Genomic DNA, 18438 nt, shown 5'->3' on the forward strand with positions numbered 1-18438 from the left:
GCGGTCTTCCATTCGTCACCTTTCTTCATTCTGATAAGATTATAAGCCCCTTTAAAATCCAGTTTAGTAAATATTTGTGCTCCTTTTAACCGTTCTATTATCTCTGGTATTAGAGGTAATGGATACCTGTTCTTTATGGTTATGGAGTTTAAAGCCCTGTAATCAATTATAGGCCTTAGAGTGCCATCTTTGTTTTTTACCAAAAACATGCCTGCTGCAGCTGGAGATGTAGAGTGGGATATAAACCCCTTTCTTAAGTTATCATCTAAATATGACCTTAAATAAGTTAACTCATCCTGTGATAAGGGATAGATCTTCCAGTGTGGTATTGGGGACCCTGGAATTATATCTATGGGGCAATCAAAGCTTCTGTGAGGTGGTAAATTCTCTGCTTCTTTCAAATTGAAGACCTCTGCCAAATCCTGATATATCCCTGGTATCCCTGTCTCAGATGATGCTAAAATACTATGAGGGTAACAGGTGTTTAAACAATATGTTGAGTCTAGTGTAAGTTTTGCATGTTCCCAATCTATTTTGGGATTATGTTGCTGCAACCAACTATATCCTAAAATGATAGTTTTATGTATGAATGTGTGAGTGCGTGAAGACGTTCCTTAGAATTGTTACAATAAGGATACAACTACTGATGTTATACTAAGTATACCAAAGGACATATTTTTTCTATCAGACCTCTGAACTGTTTGCTTTAAGTTCCATACCAATATTGCAACAATTGTTTCTACTCATTTATTCCTTGCTTCTGCTTGGCATCTACGAAGTTTTCTTTCAGTAAAAGTCTCACCAGTGATTTAACAGGTAGTTCAAACCATACTGCCTGTTTTATTCATTTAAAGAGCAACAAACCCTTACTTTAAAAACACTGCATAAGATCCTGCATAAAACAGGACATCACATAATTTTCAGGCCACAGTGTTCTAAGGGTTTGTTACTGGTACACAAAACTTTGTTATTATGGATGCAAATGAAATTAAAAATGAGTTCTCTAACATACAACGAAAATTAGATTATCTTGCACAATGTTTAACAGAAGTTCAAGCAGATAATACCGCATTAAAAGCTATTGTTAAAGAATACATGTCTCCCAAAAGTACTGATGTACCTGAACCCCATATTCAATACCCCCAACCTTTCACTGGTAAAAGACAGGAATTCAGAGATTTCAAGACTGCTTGTAATCTTCTTTTTTCCATGAGACCCCGCACGTATTATTCAGACCGTATCAGGGTTTGCACCACTATTTCATTTCTACAGGGAGAGCCCAGAACCTGGGCTAACAGGTTTTATGAAAATAATGACCCAATTTTGGATTCATTACAGAACTTCTTTCAGGCTATGTCTAATCTATATGAAGATACAGATACGCAAATAACTGCAGAATCTAAACTACGCGCACTCAAGCAGGGTAAGCGCACGGTGGAGGAGTACACAACTGAATTTCAAATGTGGGCAACAGACTCACTATGGAACCAAGTTAGCCTTAAGAATCAGTTTAGGCTGGGGTTATCTGAAAACCTTAAGGATGAACTTTCTCGCCAGGAAATACCTGATACTCTTCCAGCACTTATTAAATTAAGCACATCCATAGATAGAAGACTCAGGGAACGGCGAGCAGAGAGATCCACTTCAGACGCAATACCCAGACGTCAGTTCACCTATCCTACAACATCTGAGAAAACACAAGGTACTGTAACCCCTATGGAGATAGGCGCTATCAAGGGGCCACTAAGTAATGAGGAAAAAATGAGAAGAAGGTTAGAAAACTTGTGCTTATACTGCGGACAAAAGGAACACACCGTCTCAAGCTGTCCTTCATTACAAAGACAAAAGAAGGGTAAGAAAACCGGTTATAACAACATTTATCATATCTCAGATACAATGCAATTGACTTTACCTCTCTCTTTGCAGTGGGATCAGGAAAATATACACTCCAAGGCATTGATTGACTCAGGTGCATCTGGGAACTACATTGATTCTGTATATATTGTAAATAATAAAATTCCTCTGGTGTGCAAGCAGAACCCTGTGTTTGTTAAATCAATAGATGGAACTTTAATAAATAAGGGACCCATTACACACCAGACAATACCTTTGCTTACAATGACAAACAATGGGCACACTGAATATATAACATTTGATGTGATCCCCATATCACTACATATATATACAACACAGACAGACTTTTAGTAATAACCGGTAGAATATTCAGCAGAGCATATTAGCGAGGTAATGCGGATGCTTTCCAGAGAGAGACAAGGTAAGTAATTGATGCTTTTAAAATGGATTAAATATTACCTTAGATTTGAGGAGAACGGATTACCTCTGTGACCGGTATACGGCGTTGGTGTGAGTGCGGCTTCCGGAACGCTGCAAGTAGATCCGGTGGCTCCTTGATCCGGATTGAAGTATAATGGATTCCGGTAGATTTGGAGGATAAATGAAATACTTTTGAAAGTTAAATGATAAGATAAAGATCCTCACTTACAACTGATGTTCTGAGAGAAAGAATAACAATGAAGCGAGTTAGTAATATTCAAGTTTAGAGTCACAACATGAGGAATGCGATCAGAGAAGCTCAAAAGAGAAAACAATTTTCAGGCAAGGAATGATTGTTCAGGTGTGCCTGATATAGGGTGGAGGAAGGTAGGCGGGATATACCTTAAAGGTATATCACACTTCTTTACATTTAATGACAGATACTACCTCCAAATACAGGGCACGGCGATGGGCACTGCATGTGCGCCAACGTACGCCAACCTATTTCTGGGTTTCTGGGAAAAATTTTGTGTATTCTCTGACCATTTACAAAAATATACAAAACACATACCTATGTGGTTAAGATTTATAGATGACATTCTATTTATCTGGGAGGGCACATCTGCAGAACTCGAAATATTCATGTCAAAATTAAATGAGAACAAACTCAATATAAAATTAACTTATTCAGCAAGCCAACAAGAGATCTGCTTTCTTGATCTCAAGATATTTAAAAATAATGAAGGTATAATCAACACTACAATCTATAGAAAAGAGACAGCAACAAACACTCTTCTCCATCAAACTAGTGCACACTCTCCAAGTACACTAAAAGCGATACCCTACGGCGAATTCCTGCGACTTCGCCGTAATTGCACAAATACAGAGATCTATATGAAAGAAAGCATTGATCTATCTCAGAGGCTAATCTCACGGGGGTACAGCAAAAAGTCAGTTAAAAGAGCTAAATACAAAGCCTTAAGGGTCTGCAGAGAGAACCTATTAGTACCCAAAGACAAAACATCAACAGAATCCTGCCCAAGATTCATAACCACATATAATCCTCAGATTCCACACATATCCAAAATCATAAATGATCATTGGAATATTCTACAAAATGATGAAACTCTCAAAACCATCATTGGAGATAAAGTATCCATGGGATTTAAAAGACCACAAAATCTGAGAGATAAGCTAGTGTCTAGTCACTTTGTGAGATCCAAAAAGAAACAAGATAAAAATTTGGGTATGTACCCTTGTGGCACTTGCTCAGCATGCAAGTTTGTTTGGAAAACAAAAAGTATAACAGAAAGAAGTGGGAGAGTATACAAAATACCATCATACTTCTCATGCACATCCACAGGAGTAGTGTATGCATTGTCCTGCTCCTGTAAAATGTTTTACGTTGGCATGACAACAAGAGAGGTCAACATACGCATTCTAGAACATGCATATAATATTAAAAATGCACAAAGAGATTTAAATAATGACTAGAAAATAACTTCAGTGGCCAAACATTTCTTATTACATCATAAAAGTCTGACAAAGGATCTAAAATATACAGTAATTCAAAAACCATCCCTTGGTATAAGAGGAGGTAATATTGAAAAGATATTACTAAAAATGGAATGCAAGTGGATTTATTCACTAAATGCAGTCAAACCAAATGGAATGAATGACTATAATAATTATTTTGTATATTTATAGGTCAACCATTTCATATTTCAGCATTATATATTGCAGTACTTAAAGTGATGGTCAAGTATGACTAACTACATCTTGCGATCAGAATGTAACTACCAAAATAATGTGACTTTCATTCATCATTTCGCCATTTAAATTCTATTTTGTGCGCTATCTTATATTATTTTGATACCTTCCTAATATCCATCCTCCTCCCGTCGATCGTCCGCCATTGTTTTTACTTCCGTCACGTGTTTTTGTTATCCAATTACAGTACAGGCCACTCGGGGAATCATCTCTAAGTAAAAACACTCTTATTCATTTCTGCGCATGCCCTAGCTCCGTAATCGCATCCTAATCTCTGTCTCACCGCGATTTTTGCGCATGAACATTTTCAAGCTATTGAATACAGATTTCTAACGCATGCGTGTACAGCTTAATGAAGTCTGTAATGCCAGGGCAGTGACGTGGGGAGGGGCGGGTAGATCTGTCGCCGGGAGGAAGCAAATTCAAGGAAGTTATTCATGGGGAGGAGCAATGATAGTACCGAGTAAGAACATAAAATAAGTATTTATATATTTAGAAATAACATTAGGTACAGTTTATATATGCGATTTACCTTAAAAATACATGTGGATTGTAATTGTAATGAGTAATAGTGTAAAATTGACCATCACTTTAAAGATATATATTGCAGTACTTAAAATGTGTGAGTTATGGTATATAACATAACAAAATGGTTACCACAAAGAGTTGGGGATATAATGGTATGGTAACAAATAAATTAATTCACCCTTCAATGCACCAATTTTAACTAAATTCTATTCACTTTCTCACCATGGTTCACGTATTTTTATTCAAGCACGGTTCACAAAATGTTAAATTTTAGAGCACAATACAGCACTAGTTTCAATAAACAAGCTACTTCATCACTCGATGAATAGAATTAGCAATCACATATAAATTTATGAAAAGTAGTTTATATTTTCTGGCATCATGAATAGCAACAAATGGAGCATTTCTCCATTTGACATTGTCACAAGTTCACATCGAAAAGCACAAAGTATGCATTAAAAATTGTTCTAATCGTACACCTTCCTCACAAAAATAAACAATTTTTATTTAATTGTCTATTTTATATTGACAACTAGAGAGCATCTCTCTGTTTTAAAAGTCACAAGCCCACATAGAAAACCACAAAGTGTGTATTAAAATTACTCATATTGCACACTCCCTTCAAATATAATTAATATCTATATTTTTAATTTAATTCTTTATTCTATATAAGTCGTTATAAAATCAAAATCTACACACAAGATGTAGGCATGTATTATCTTCCAGTTTTACAACACCTCTGTACATTATCAATGAATTTGGGAGAATAGGTATTGGCACTAAGTCCCTTTTAATACACGGAATAATGATATAGTACAATAGGTGGATACTAGTTCTTGCAACAATGAAGGCAACCTATTGCATGTACATATAATGTAAATAACATTGTACAAAACATTGATATGCAGCGTTCTAAGATAAATAAAACTGTTCGTTTTTTAACTTGCTTACTCTTGTTGAAAATATGCTTTATTGAACCTACTATAGCCTTCCCAGCCTCTGTTCTTTAATAGTGTAATGATACAAATAATTAGCCCTCGGATTGTAAGGGCTTAGTCTATATTTAACACTTTAAATTTTGACAGAGGACTGGGTGATACTTTAAATATTGGTTCTTATACTTTATTGCCATAGTGCAATCAACAGAGTTTAAGTGCTTTTATTCTTTCAGCTCTGTTATTTGAGTGTGTGTGAGTTCCTTGTTGATTTAATAAAGTTTAATTGTATGAATGGTAATGGAACTATTTTAATTTAAATATACTTTCGCATCAGCAGAGTTAACTAGTACTATACTATTGCAGTATTGGTTTCCTTTTCTTAAACTGGATTGTATCCTCTATTACAATTAGTTTAACTAGTTGTTGAATGTTTGTTGTAACCAATTCACTGCATCAGATGTCTCTTTAAGATAACTTAGAGGCTGAGTCCCACATATATAGATACAAGAGACACCTGAGATTTAATACCAGACTCTGCAATCCCCCACCCCAATATTTCTATATAATAAGTTCTAGAATTACCCAAATTATTCCATTCCCTGGAAATTACTTCAGAAATAGCATCAGGGACAGGAAAAACTTCTGGAATAACTACAGGAGATTTAAAAAAAGTATCTAAACGTTTAGATTTAGTATCAAGAGGACTAGAATCCTCTATTTCTAATGCAATTAGGACTTCTTTAAGTAAAGAACGAATAAATTCCATTTTAAATAAATAGGAAGATTTATCAGCATCAACCTCTGAGACAGAATCCTCTGAACCAGAAGAACCATTATCAGAATCAGAATGATGATGTTCATTTAAAAATTCATCTGAAAAATGAGAAGTTTTAAAAGACTTTTTACGTTTACTAGAAGGAGGAATAACAGACATAGCCTTCTTAATGGATTTAGAAACAAAATCTCTTATGTTATCAGGAACACTCTGAGCATTAGATGTTGACGGAACAGCAACAGGTAATGTAACAGTACTAAAGGAAATATTATCTGCATTAACAAGTTTGTCATGACAATCAGTACAAACAACAGCTGGAGGAACAGATACCATAAGTTTACAGCAGATACACTTAGCTTTGGTAGATCCAGCACCAGGCAGCGATTTTCCAGAAGTATCTTCTGACTCAGTGTTAACGTGGGACATCTTGCAATATGTAATAGAAAAAACAACATATAAAGCAAAATTGATCAAATTCCTTAAATGACAGTTTCAGGAATGGGAAAAAATGCCAGTGAACAAGCTTCTAGCAAACAGAAGCAATAAATAATGAGACTTAAATAATGTGGAGACAATAGTGACGCCCATATTTTTTTAGCGCCAAAAAAGACGCCCACATTATTTGGCGCCTAAATGCTTTTGGCGCCAAAAATGACGCCACATCCGGAACGCCGACACTTTTGGCGCAAAAAAACGTAAAAAATGACGCAACTTCCGGCGACACGTATGACACCGGAAACAGAATTTTTTTTTTGCGCCAAAAAAGTCCGCGCCAAGAATGACGCAATAAAATGAAGCATTTTCAGCCCCCGCGAGCCTAACAGCCCACAGGGAAAAAAGTCAAATTTTAAGGTAAGAAAAAATTGATTTATTCATATGCATTATCCCAAATATGAAACTGACTGTCTGAAATAAGGAACGTTGAACATCCTGAGTCAAGGCAAATAAATGTTTGAATACATATATTTAGAACTTTATAAAAAAAGTGCCCAACCATAGCTTAGAGTGTCACAGAAAATAAGACTTACTTACCCCAGGACACTCATCTACATGTTGTAGAAAGCCAAACCAGTACTGAAACGAAAATCAGTAGAGGTAATGGTATATATAAGAGTATATCGTCGATCTGAAAAGGGAGGTAAGAGATGAATCTCTACGACAGATAACAGAGAACCTATGAAATAGACCCCGTAGAAGGAGATCATTGAATTCAAATAGGCAATACTCTCCTCACATCCCTCTGACATTCACTGCACGCTGAGAGGAAAACCGGGCTCCAACCTGCTGCGGAGCGCATATCAACGTAGAATCTAGCACAAACTTACTTCACCACCTCCATAGGAGGCAAAGTTTGTAAAACTGATTTGTGGGTGTGGTGAGGGGTGTATTTATAGGCATTTTGAGGTTTGGGAAACATTGCCCCTCCTGGTAGGAATGTATATCCCCATACGTCACTAGCTCATGGACTCTTGCTAATTACATGAAAGAAAGGTGCATTGCTCATACGAACAGCTTACATTCAGAGAAAAACAGCTTTGCAGACTGTGAAAACTAGGGAACGATCTTGCAAAAATCTCAGAGCCAGACAACAATCAATGCACTGCTGCTTTGCAGCACTACTGCATACTTGATTGTTGTCTTCAAACATCACTTTGCTCTGGATGCACTGTGTTAAGGAAAACTTATACAATGCAGCCAGAGAACAGCTCTGTTTAAAAAGAACAGCCTAATGTGGAGCAGCACTGAAAAGTTAAAGTGCTAACAGTTCCTGTTCTTTCTGCAGACATGCTGCATTTTCTGCGATGACATCTCAGATCACTCTATGTTCTGTCTCGGGGGGTACTCCTAAAGTGATTAGCTTCTTACTTACCAAATCAACACTGCGGCTTTAGTGGACTGCAACTATCTCTTAGTACAAGATTCATGCCGCAATTAACATTTTGCTAACACTAGCCAATCACTAGCAGTACACCCCAGTCCGGGGATATTTTATACTAAAACCTAAACCTATACCCAATACATATACCGTCCCGTAGGTACAGCTAAAGTAATCTGTTGCTTGGTTACTTAGTCAATACTGTGGCTTTAGTGTATTCCAGTTACTTTTCAGCCCAAGACACTTGCCGCCATAGTTGTTTCCCTCACAGAACCTCCTTCAAGACTACCTACGATACACAATCCTGATTAGAATTAACTGTAGTTACACTTACTACTGTCACTACAGCATTATCAGCCACAGTGTGTTGCTCCCACTAGGACCTATTCCAGTTTGGGATTCTGCTCATTGTTTCTTTCCTCTCTCTCCCCCAATCCAGCTAGAGACCGTTGGCGTTCCTATCTGCTTCATCTCATATAGCAGTGTCTCTGAAGTGGATTTCTATTGTATCCTACATGAGTATGTTATTAACATTTTAATATCAGTGTAGGCACTACCAATCCCCTACCTGAGATTTATAAACCATTACTCATATTTTTACTTTAATTTAATAACACCTACTTCTTCAGTGATATTGCGGGTTCTATACATATTCCATGATATCTAAACATAAGAATACAAGGTCCAACCCGAGAGATTGACAGATTAGTCAGCTAGACAACAAATATTCATATCTTATTCAGTTTTATTGGACGTCTTAGTATTCGCTCACTCCTCACTGGAGGTGTTTTCTATGTCACTCAATCATACAGGTTAATTGACTACAGTTACACACAGATATTGGCGAATAACCTAGCTCCTCATTTTTTGACATTAACAATACAGTTCTATTTTTAGGAATTTTCCGACCTGACCAATAATCTGTATTGAATACGCCAACATCAGGTATCTTACCCTCTTTTCCTGCAGTTAATTTTACACCTCCAGTTAACACACCAGTTTGCCATTTTCCCACTTGGGAAATCTCTTTCTGTCCCAGTGGACAATCACACCCTGGGAAGCCAATCATTCACTTCTCCACGTCTGTGTTTTTAATTTACCACCACCTTGGTTTTAATTCCTATTAATAAAAGTTAAATTTTAATTGCCAGTTCCTATGGACCCCCCTATGGTAGATGCCAGTGGCAAACTTCCTATGTGATGTAGAGTGCTATTTCTGTACATTCTGTGCAATTGCTGCGGCAATTGAAGTTCTCCTATGCTTTCCTATTAATGTACAGCACCTCTGTCCCTATCTAGACGGCGATTATCTCTTCCCCATCACATCCAAAAGGGGAAGGTCTAACAATTTAGGACCATCACCAGTAGTACCATCGTTTTTTTCCTTTTTCTCTTGCTATAAGAAGATTACGACATCCCCTTAAATCTAATCCTGAAGGTTATTCAGAAGAAGACTGAGGATTCTCTGACCCATCCATGATGGGCTCTGCTACCAATGCCAAAGCGTGCCTGAATAAGATACGAAGGCGCCCCAGTCTTAGTATCTTAAGCCACCCTCTTGGAGCTGTAGATTGGCTAGCGCCAAAATTATGGACATGCAACATCGTGCCGAGACCCCCGGGGGAAACAAGCTACCTTCCGAAGAAGCATAAGCAAAGTCTGGGCCACCTGCATGCGTAGTAAGAGAATGTTTAAGGGAACTCACAACTCGGGGGACAGAACCCCCAGAGGTGGATAGCACAGCGGCCCCTTGATTCCCCGATCCAGAGGAATTGAGCACTCTAATACGGCATTCAGAACATAACTGGTAGGCTAGTATCATCCGGCATAAAAAATGCATTCTGCTGAAGGAGTAGAAAATAAAACAGAGACACCCGTCTCCACAATATCAGATTCCTCCATAACTAGGATATTGATACAAGAATGGACCAGATAAAAATCTAGACCAGATCTAGACGGCATCTGACACTTCCTGTGGCTGGGGCACTCAACACCTCCTATGTACCAGACCCCTGCGGACCAGAATTTCTCCGCCACCACACAGTCAGGAACACAGAAATGAAAGCAAAACATGTGACCACACCTGGTCACAAGGTGAACCATACAGTCCAAAAAGCGCACCCAACCAAAAGGCCGTGTCGCTTGAAAAAAAACTTTATGTTCAACAAGCCATGAGCCTAAAAACACTACACATAAGCAGGTTGAATCACATAACAAACATGATTACCCTCCCCCCATTCAATAACCCCCCTCAGGAGATATTACCCTTGATTCCCTGAGTGAGACCCTGAGACATAATTGAGATCCGCGAGGTGGTAGCCAATCGGGAAATGAAATGGTCTTACCGGAATCTACGTCATGGAACAGGAACACGGCCCTTCAAGTGCGACAGATAGTAGCATCACCTCCGCCATGGACTTGAGAGAAGAAAGCAGGCAGCGAAACTCGTCAACGCCTATTGCTTGTGGAGCTGTTAATATGAGTTGGGATGGTTTCGCAGGAAGACTCTCCCTGCATCTTCGGACTCTAACTTTCATCCATGCCCTCACTGAGGGGCTGATAGGATTACTTAAAACTCTTGTCCCATATCGAAGAGTACTACCCTCCATAAGAGACGATTGAAAATCTAAAACCTCTCTGCCAACCTCCTAGGACGAAAGGCAAAGAATGACTGGGGGATGAGGGAATTGGGAGGAGTATTTAAGCCTTTGGCTGGTGTGTCTTTGCCTCCTCCTGGTGGCCAGGTTCTGAATTCCCAAAAGTAATGAATGCAGCTGTGGACTCTTTCCATTTATGAAGAAAACAATACACTCTGTCTGAATCACAAATGAAAATGTTTGTGTTACATATCCCTTGAAATTTTGTAAATAAGTTAAAAGTGATCGCCTCACACACTTCTATAGCAATTTTAATTATTTAAATACTTTACCCATGCATACTAAAAGCACTTCATTGCACAGCACAACACTTCACTGCAGAGCATGCGACTAATCAATAAAAGTTGTTTTTGTTACCAGAAAAATAGTATTTATACCTACAAAAGGATGAAAGGCTAAGTTTGCCGAGCTAGGAAATATAACCTACAAAGCTTTGGTTTGAACAGATACTGCAGTCAACCAAAATAACAGCTAAAATGTTCACGTTTCATTTATTTTTTTACTCAAAGGCACGTGCACACTATGAACATATAAACAAGACATGCATTTGGATTCAAAGGAATGCCAAAACTCATTAATTTTACTGTATTATTTGCACATGTTTGAAATTACAAAGCGAGCAGCCCCTTTAGCAAATAATGTATGACACAAATTCAGTTGATTTGTGGTTAAAATTGTTACTCTAAAGGTCGTAAAGGCTTTACTGCAGGCGGGAAAGGCTTCAAATTTACAGTTTTACGCTACTCAAGAGAGATGCAATGTCCATGTTAATTGATTCCTGTGTTAGCCAATAAATGTGTAAGCTTCACTTTTGTTCTTCACAATCAATCCATAAAAAAATTATTTTTGTGCTGCTACTTTAACTTTATTTACATTTAAGCTGCTGTCCAGTTGCTCATCTGCTGCCATGAAGACATTACCAATAGAAAATAGCAGAGAAATTAATTTTCATTAATAAATTCAGAACTACCCCATGGGCAAATATAGGACAAGACAAAGAAAAGCGTTTTTTGGCAAATAGTTTGTCAAAAACATTTTTTTGTGCACGTCTAATAACTTTAGCTAGATTCAATAACTACAAACATGCCATTTTTACTTGCACATAATATATGCCTGGCAAATGGTATTATGATATACCAGTGTTACTGCACCAAACAGACATTCTTACGGGTCCTCCACCAACTTTCTGTCTTCTACATCTCCATCAGTATATGCCTGGTTCAGACTCCTAGGTCTCCATTTATCAATTAGCGGGCAGAATTGTAGCCTTGCGGAGAACAAGCAGAGCCGGGGCTGTCCATTATTCCGATCCGATCGTAAGACCACTGCTAATTAACTATTGTGCCAGGCTCGCATAAGGGCTATGAAGCTGCTATCAAAGTTTGGAGGGCAAGAAAAAATTGCAATCAAGGGCGCCTTGTGGCACTGGGACATGGTTTGGATTTTCCTATTAAATGTTTGGTTACAGATTTGAAAACATCTAAGTAAATTTCATTCTGTTATCATTACTATCAAATATATTGTCTTAAATGGTGCAAATCAAATAATTTTAAAAATAGCTGATTTTATAACAAATTTACATTCAACACTTAGGTATTGTTAGTTTTACTAAACTACATTCAGTCAAATCAAATAGATAGCCTGGAAACCTAGGTATAGACCGCAACATCAGATACAACTGAGCCAACAGTCCTCCTGAAGACACTGTTGCTCACAGTTGGTCCCCCACCACACACCCCTTACTAGCGAAGGGAACACCCGCTGAAACTCCCAAAGGAATAAGGCATGGAAAAACCAAATGGGAACTGAGAGGTTCCACAAACTCCATAAAAGGAAAACCCCCAAACAAACCAAGCTCGCAAGACCTAAAAGGGTCCTGACAACAAGGGGAGGCAACGTCCAATCCCAATAGAACCACAAGGTTTGGAACTGGAAGCAGAACAGAGAAAACGATCCCCCAACGTCCTGCAAAGGATTGGAACAGCTATCTAGCAGTCGGTCAAGGAGCAAACAGCTGTAGCTGGTTTCAAAGAGCAACCCTTCACTTGCCAGGGAGCAAGTCAACCAGCCCCTAGGAACAAGTGAAAAGGAAGACCAAACATCATCCGAACTCAGAACCCTGAGGGAGTTCTGCCAAAACTACATGTAGCAGACCCAGACGAGATAAACACCTGAATCAAGAACACGCAGCCATCCTCATGATGACACAAAGAAATGCTTGCTAGAAGCGGCTACCAAGAAGTAGCGAAAAATATTTCCCTGTAATGGGAATTAAACCTAAGTTGGCAAAGTCTTAAAGGGACATTATACCTCATTTTTTCCTTTCATGATTCAGATAGAGGATACAATTTTAAACAACATTCCAATTTATTTCTATTAGCTAATTAGCTTAATTTTTTTAGATATCATTTGTTGTAGAAATAGCAATGCACATGAGTGAGCCAATCACGAGGCATCTATGTGCAGCTACCAATCAGCAGCTACTGAGCGTATCTAGATATGCTTTTCAGCAAAGGATACCAAGAGAATGAAGCAAATTAGATAATAGAAGTAAACTGTAAAGTTGTTTAAAATTGTATGTTCTATCTGAACCATGAAAGAAAAAAGTGGGTTTCAATGTCCCTTTAAGCTGTTGCTTTAACCATTATACTAAGTCAGAGCACTGCCAAAACTCCCTTACAGAAGGTATACTTTAGGCAACCGAAACCGCCAGACCGACACATACTGGGCTCAAAATAAAGGGAGAGCCCAGAACCACAACGAGGACCAATGCTCCTCCAAGATCCGAGAGAACAACGGATCTCAGGACCTACCCCCAGCCGGGCCAGCCCAAGCATCGGCAGGTCTGAAACCAGGGGACCAGAAAAGCCCCATGCTCAAACAACTCAAGGCGGAGCCAGCAACTCTCCAAATGGACAGAACAACCCAGAGAGTGTACCTCTCTCCGAAATAGGTTAACCCGTCTGTCCTACCCTCCTGAAACCAGGAGAAACCCCAAGATAGGGACCACACTTTCAAAAGGAAGGACATAAGCCCCCCCCCAAGACAAAGGGGGGCCGGCAAGCGGGCCGGAAGGATAGAGCACCTGCCCCCAGGACACAGTCGTAGGCTGAACCAAGAGAACAAAACTCCAACGCCCTGACCTGGAAGAAACCCCCTGAAGATCTAACTGGCTAGCACACAGACAAGGTGCCATAGCTGCAATGGTTCTATCATAAAACCATTTCAGCAAGCCAACCAAGGGAACCGACCATAGGAAAAGGGCAAGTCCAGGGGGCATCGGCACCCAGAAAAACCTGGTCTACTGAACCAGATCAACAAGCCCAATCAAAAGGCACAGCCCAAGTTTCCTGGAACTGGGGAACCCCAGACCAGCTCTAGATCCTAGCAGTCCGGTACAACCCGCAACTGGATCCACAAAGGAAATGCTGAGTGAAAAACTCATCCACCGGAAGAGCCAGAGCGAGGAGGTCTGAGCCCCCCAAATAAACAAGAACCTGGAAACAGAGATCTCCCATCTGATGTAAAACCAGACTCCCGGGAGTTACCATACAATGTCCAAAGTCAAATGGACGATGAGAAAAACTTGCAAGTCCTGCCAGAAGACGAGACCATCCCTTGCCAGAGTCCAACGCTCCAAGAACAAAGGCTAGCCTCCACATCATTTACCTTACAAGATGGGACTTTTTCTTGAGCTAATAAGTTATAAGGAAGGAGGACAAAATAATATTAGCCAACGAGATATAGAAGAATTTCTAAAACTCAGAATTGAAGACAAATAAGGTAGCCATTCCTTCTGAGTGAGTTAATAGCTTCCAAATAATAATTGCCAGGCTGGCAAGATCCATGCTGTTCAGAAGGGCTTCTTTTTCAGTCTTAGTTTTAGGACAGGATAATGGAGTAACAACCTCAAAGCCGACATTCAAAGAATGAATGATCTTAAAGGAACACTACATTAAAAATATCATCCATACCCTACTCCAAAGAGCAGCATGAAAACATGATAACAGTTTGTTTTGTTTCTGTCTTGAAAACAATACCAGTAATAAAAGTTATTTATATTTAAATTAAAATGAATACAACAGTACCAGTGGTGCACTTCCTACTGAATCTCTTTAATTGATAGGTACTTTATACTGCTGGGTACAGAGAAGCATCTCAAGGTGCTGGCAAGTACACTAAGTCATATGTTTCAGCAGCATCCTTTACAATGTATCAAACAATTCATTGGTGTGGATAAGCAGTGCCTTGAGCCACAAAATGCAACAAAATAAACTCTCAGGCCCCAGTTCTGAGTTCCAAGTACCAGCATCCTTTTTAAACTACAATAAAACACAGTGCAAACGTCACTTTTAGAGGGCAGGAAAATAAGCAAAGCCAGAGAAGATCCAGTTCCAGAATAAGTAACTCAATCACTTTAATGATTCAGATAGAGAATGCGATTTTAAACTTCCTAATTTACTTCTTTTATCCATTTGTCTTTGTTCTCTTGGTATCTTTCTGTTGAAAAGTAGGGAAGTAAGCTCCGGAGCCTGCCCATGTCTGAAGCACTATATGGCAGCAGTTTTGCAAGAGCACTAGATGGCAGCACTATTTTCTGCCATGTAATACTCCTGACATCCACCTATCCACCTAGGTATCTCTTCAACAAAGAATACCATGGGAATGAAGCAAATTTGAAAAAAAAATTGCATACTCTGAATCACAAATGAAAATTTCTAGGTTTCATATCCCTTTAATAATAAACCAAGTCTGGAAGTGTTATGACATAATGCTAAACAGGCTTCCTGTAAAGACCACAATCTACAAAAAGTAATGTACACTGCATAAATAAAAGGTAAAAACATTTAAATAGATGAATAATACATATTGCAATGATTTGTATTAAGTATATACCACAGCTTAGAACTTTTTTATTACAAAAATGAAACAGACTGTTTAATATTCCTTTAAATTAATATCAAGGTGAAAACCTCATCAACAAGCAGAAATACATTTTTTAAAGGATTCCCAAGCACGGCAGTACCAGTATACTGTACTAGGAGTGGTCACAATTCGATTTCCTCAAATGTGAGTGACCTTCCCATGCCATTACACAAGTATGCTGAACAGAAAGATACAGCAGGCTTCAGATCCCAAACACCTGCTAACACAGGGGTAGATTTCATTTCAATGCAAGAAAAACTAAACAGCAAACACCATTTTGCCACAAATTACTGTGCAATATATAGAAAGGGACATGTAGATAAAGAATAATTTAACTTATACAAATGTCAGCATAGTAACTTTTTTTCTAAAGGAATAGTGTAGTCAATATTAAACTTTCATGATACAGATAGAGCATGCAGTTTTAAGAAACTTTCTAATTTACTCCTATTATCAATTTTTCTTTGTTCTCTTGCTATCTTTGACTGTAAGCTTAGGAGCCAGACCATTTTTGGTTCAGCACCTTGGAAGCGCTTACTGATTGGTGGCTACATTTAGACACCAATCAGAAAGTGCTACCCAGGTTCTGAACCAAAAATGGGCCGGCTCCTATACTTACATTTTTGTTTTTTCAAATAAAGATACCAAGAGAACAAAGAAAAATGATAATAGGAGTAAATAAGAAAGTTGCTTAAAAATGCATACTCTATCTGAATCATGAAATTTTAATTTTGACTAGACTAATCCTTTAATAAAAATAACTAAGTTGAATGGATCCCATCTTGCATACATAAATTCGGCTACTTAAAATAATAAATGCTGTATTGGTGAATCATACAAATAGGAACTTTTGAATATTACATACAAATACCCTTTTTTGATATGTACTGTACCTCAGGGCTCAACAAACCCAGTAGCCAGGCAGCCACTGACTCCTAGAGTTTTACCCCTGGCTCCTAACTTTTTAGGTTATTCTCCATATATCTATATATAAATACCACTGTTTGGCTCCTAAAAGTATGACTGGCTCCTAAATATTCTTACTTGTTGCTAAAGTTTAAAGAGATTTGTCAACTCCTGCTGTACCTTCTCAAAATGATCTTCTACTGACGTGTCAATCTGTGGTTTTCTTAGTGTATGTTCCATAGACGTGGAGCCATGATCCGTTAGTTGATCTACTCTTTGCTGAAGGTATCCAATAATTTCCTGAACTCCAGTCATTCCAGAGCTAAATATGAAGCAAACAGCTGTTAGCACTTCTACTGCCGTGAGCTATAGCCAAGAAAATAAAAAAGGGATATGGAAAAACTTTTTACTTTAGACACAAGCAATTGAGACTAATATAAGCTGAATCCAGGTGTCATAAAAATGAAACTAAGAAGACTATTATGTGTAATAGGTATTGTTTAACATATTCTCAAATTAAAGGTACTCTATCTCACACACACACACACACATATATATATATATATATATATATATATTTATATATATATATCCTCCATGTGTATCTGCACTCACAATGTCATATAGTCAGCAACCAGGGTGCAGATCAGTAATATTCACAGCGATCTTCAACAAAGGACTGCATTCACTGGGTTTCCAAAAAAATACTTATTTATTAGGTAACGTTTCGGGATTCGCAGACCCCATTCTGGTCTGAGGAAGGGGTCTGCGAATCCCGAAACGTTACCTAATAAATAAGTATTTTTTTGGAAACCCAGTGAGTGCAGTCCTTTGTTGAAGATCGCTATATATATATATATATATATATATATATATATATATATATATATATACACACACACACATATACACACACGCACACATATACACACACACAAATTAATCAAATATTACCACAGCATTGCAAACATTTTTGGAAATCATTTAACACTCACTTTAGCACAATTTCTAGAATTTTGCAAATTGAGGGTAAACCTTTTAGAAAGTCTGGTGGAAACCATACACCTGATGATCTCTAGAACAGTGGTTCTCAACCAAAGTGAGCTCAAGGCCCGGTAAAATTTAGCTAGACATGTCCAAGGCCCGGTAGATATATATATATATATATATATATATATATGTGAGCAGCAGGGGAGAGCTGATCTGCCAGGCAAATAGGACCTGGGCTGAGCTACCAGGAAGTAGGGGGGCCTACAAATGACATCTCCACGGATCCTTGTGCATTCCTTAAGCTGGAGTTTTCAGTTGCCCTATCAGTAACTAAGCAAATAAGTGTGGGTTTAGTGGGGGCCCTGGCGGGGGTCTGTCGCTGTGAGGGCCATAGAGTGTGGGGTCTGGCCCTGGAGGTTGGGTGCCTTTTCTCTGGACCTTAATGTTGGGGGTCCTGGCTCTGGAGGTTGAGGGGCCTGTTGGGGGCAGGTCAGGGAGGCTACCATGTTCATTTGCATAAAATGCAATACATTTTGGTCAGTGTGAGACAGTGTTCCTGGGGCCTTGATTGGTCTCAGTCTGCCCCTAGTTTGCAGTGGGGTAAGAGTGTGCAGTGGTTGCATGACAGGTCGGGGCCCACCAGCAGGGCTATCGCGGCCCGGTACTGGGCCACGGCCCGGCTGTTGAGAAACCAGGCTCTAGAAGAACTACATAGGGGCAGATGTAAATAAGTTTGTTCTATGAGCTGACCAATTCTTGTGCAGAATTTTGCAGGTTCCGGAAAATGTCACCATACTT

At 38.7% G+C, this 18438-nt stretch overlaps 1 protein-coding gene across 2 annotated transcripts in view; it reads right to left on the reverse strand.

The window, feature by feature from the left end:
* The window catches only part of CCDC141 (coiled-coil domain containing 141), a 796073-nt gene that overhangs the window by 360301 nt on the left and 417334 nt on the right, over nucleotides 1-18438 (reverse strand). For both annotated transcript variants that reach the window (XM_053698512.1, XM_053698511.1), the window contains exon 9: nucleotides 16831-16972. In XM_053698512.1, the coding sequence (XP_053554487.1) occupies nucleotides 16831-16972 (142 nt within the window). The remainder of the gene's footprint in view (nucleotides 1-16830; nucleotides 16973-18438) is intronic.

This window comes from Bombina bombina, chromosome 1, assembly GCF_027579735.1.
Source record: "Bombina bombina isolate aBomBom1 chromosome 1, aBomBom1.pri, whole genome shotgun sequence".
NCBI classification, from domain to species: Eukaryota; Metazoa; Chordata; class Amphibia; order Anura; family Bombinatoridae; genus Bombina; species Bombina bombina.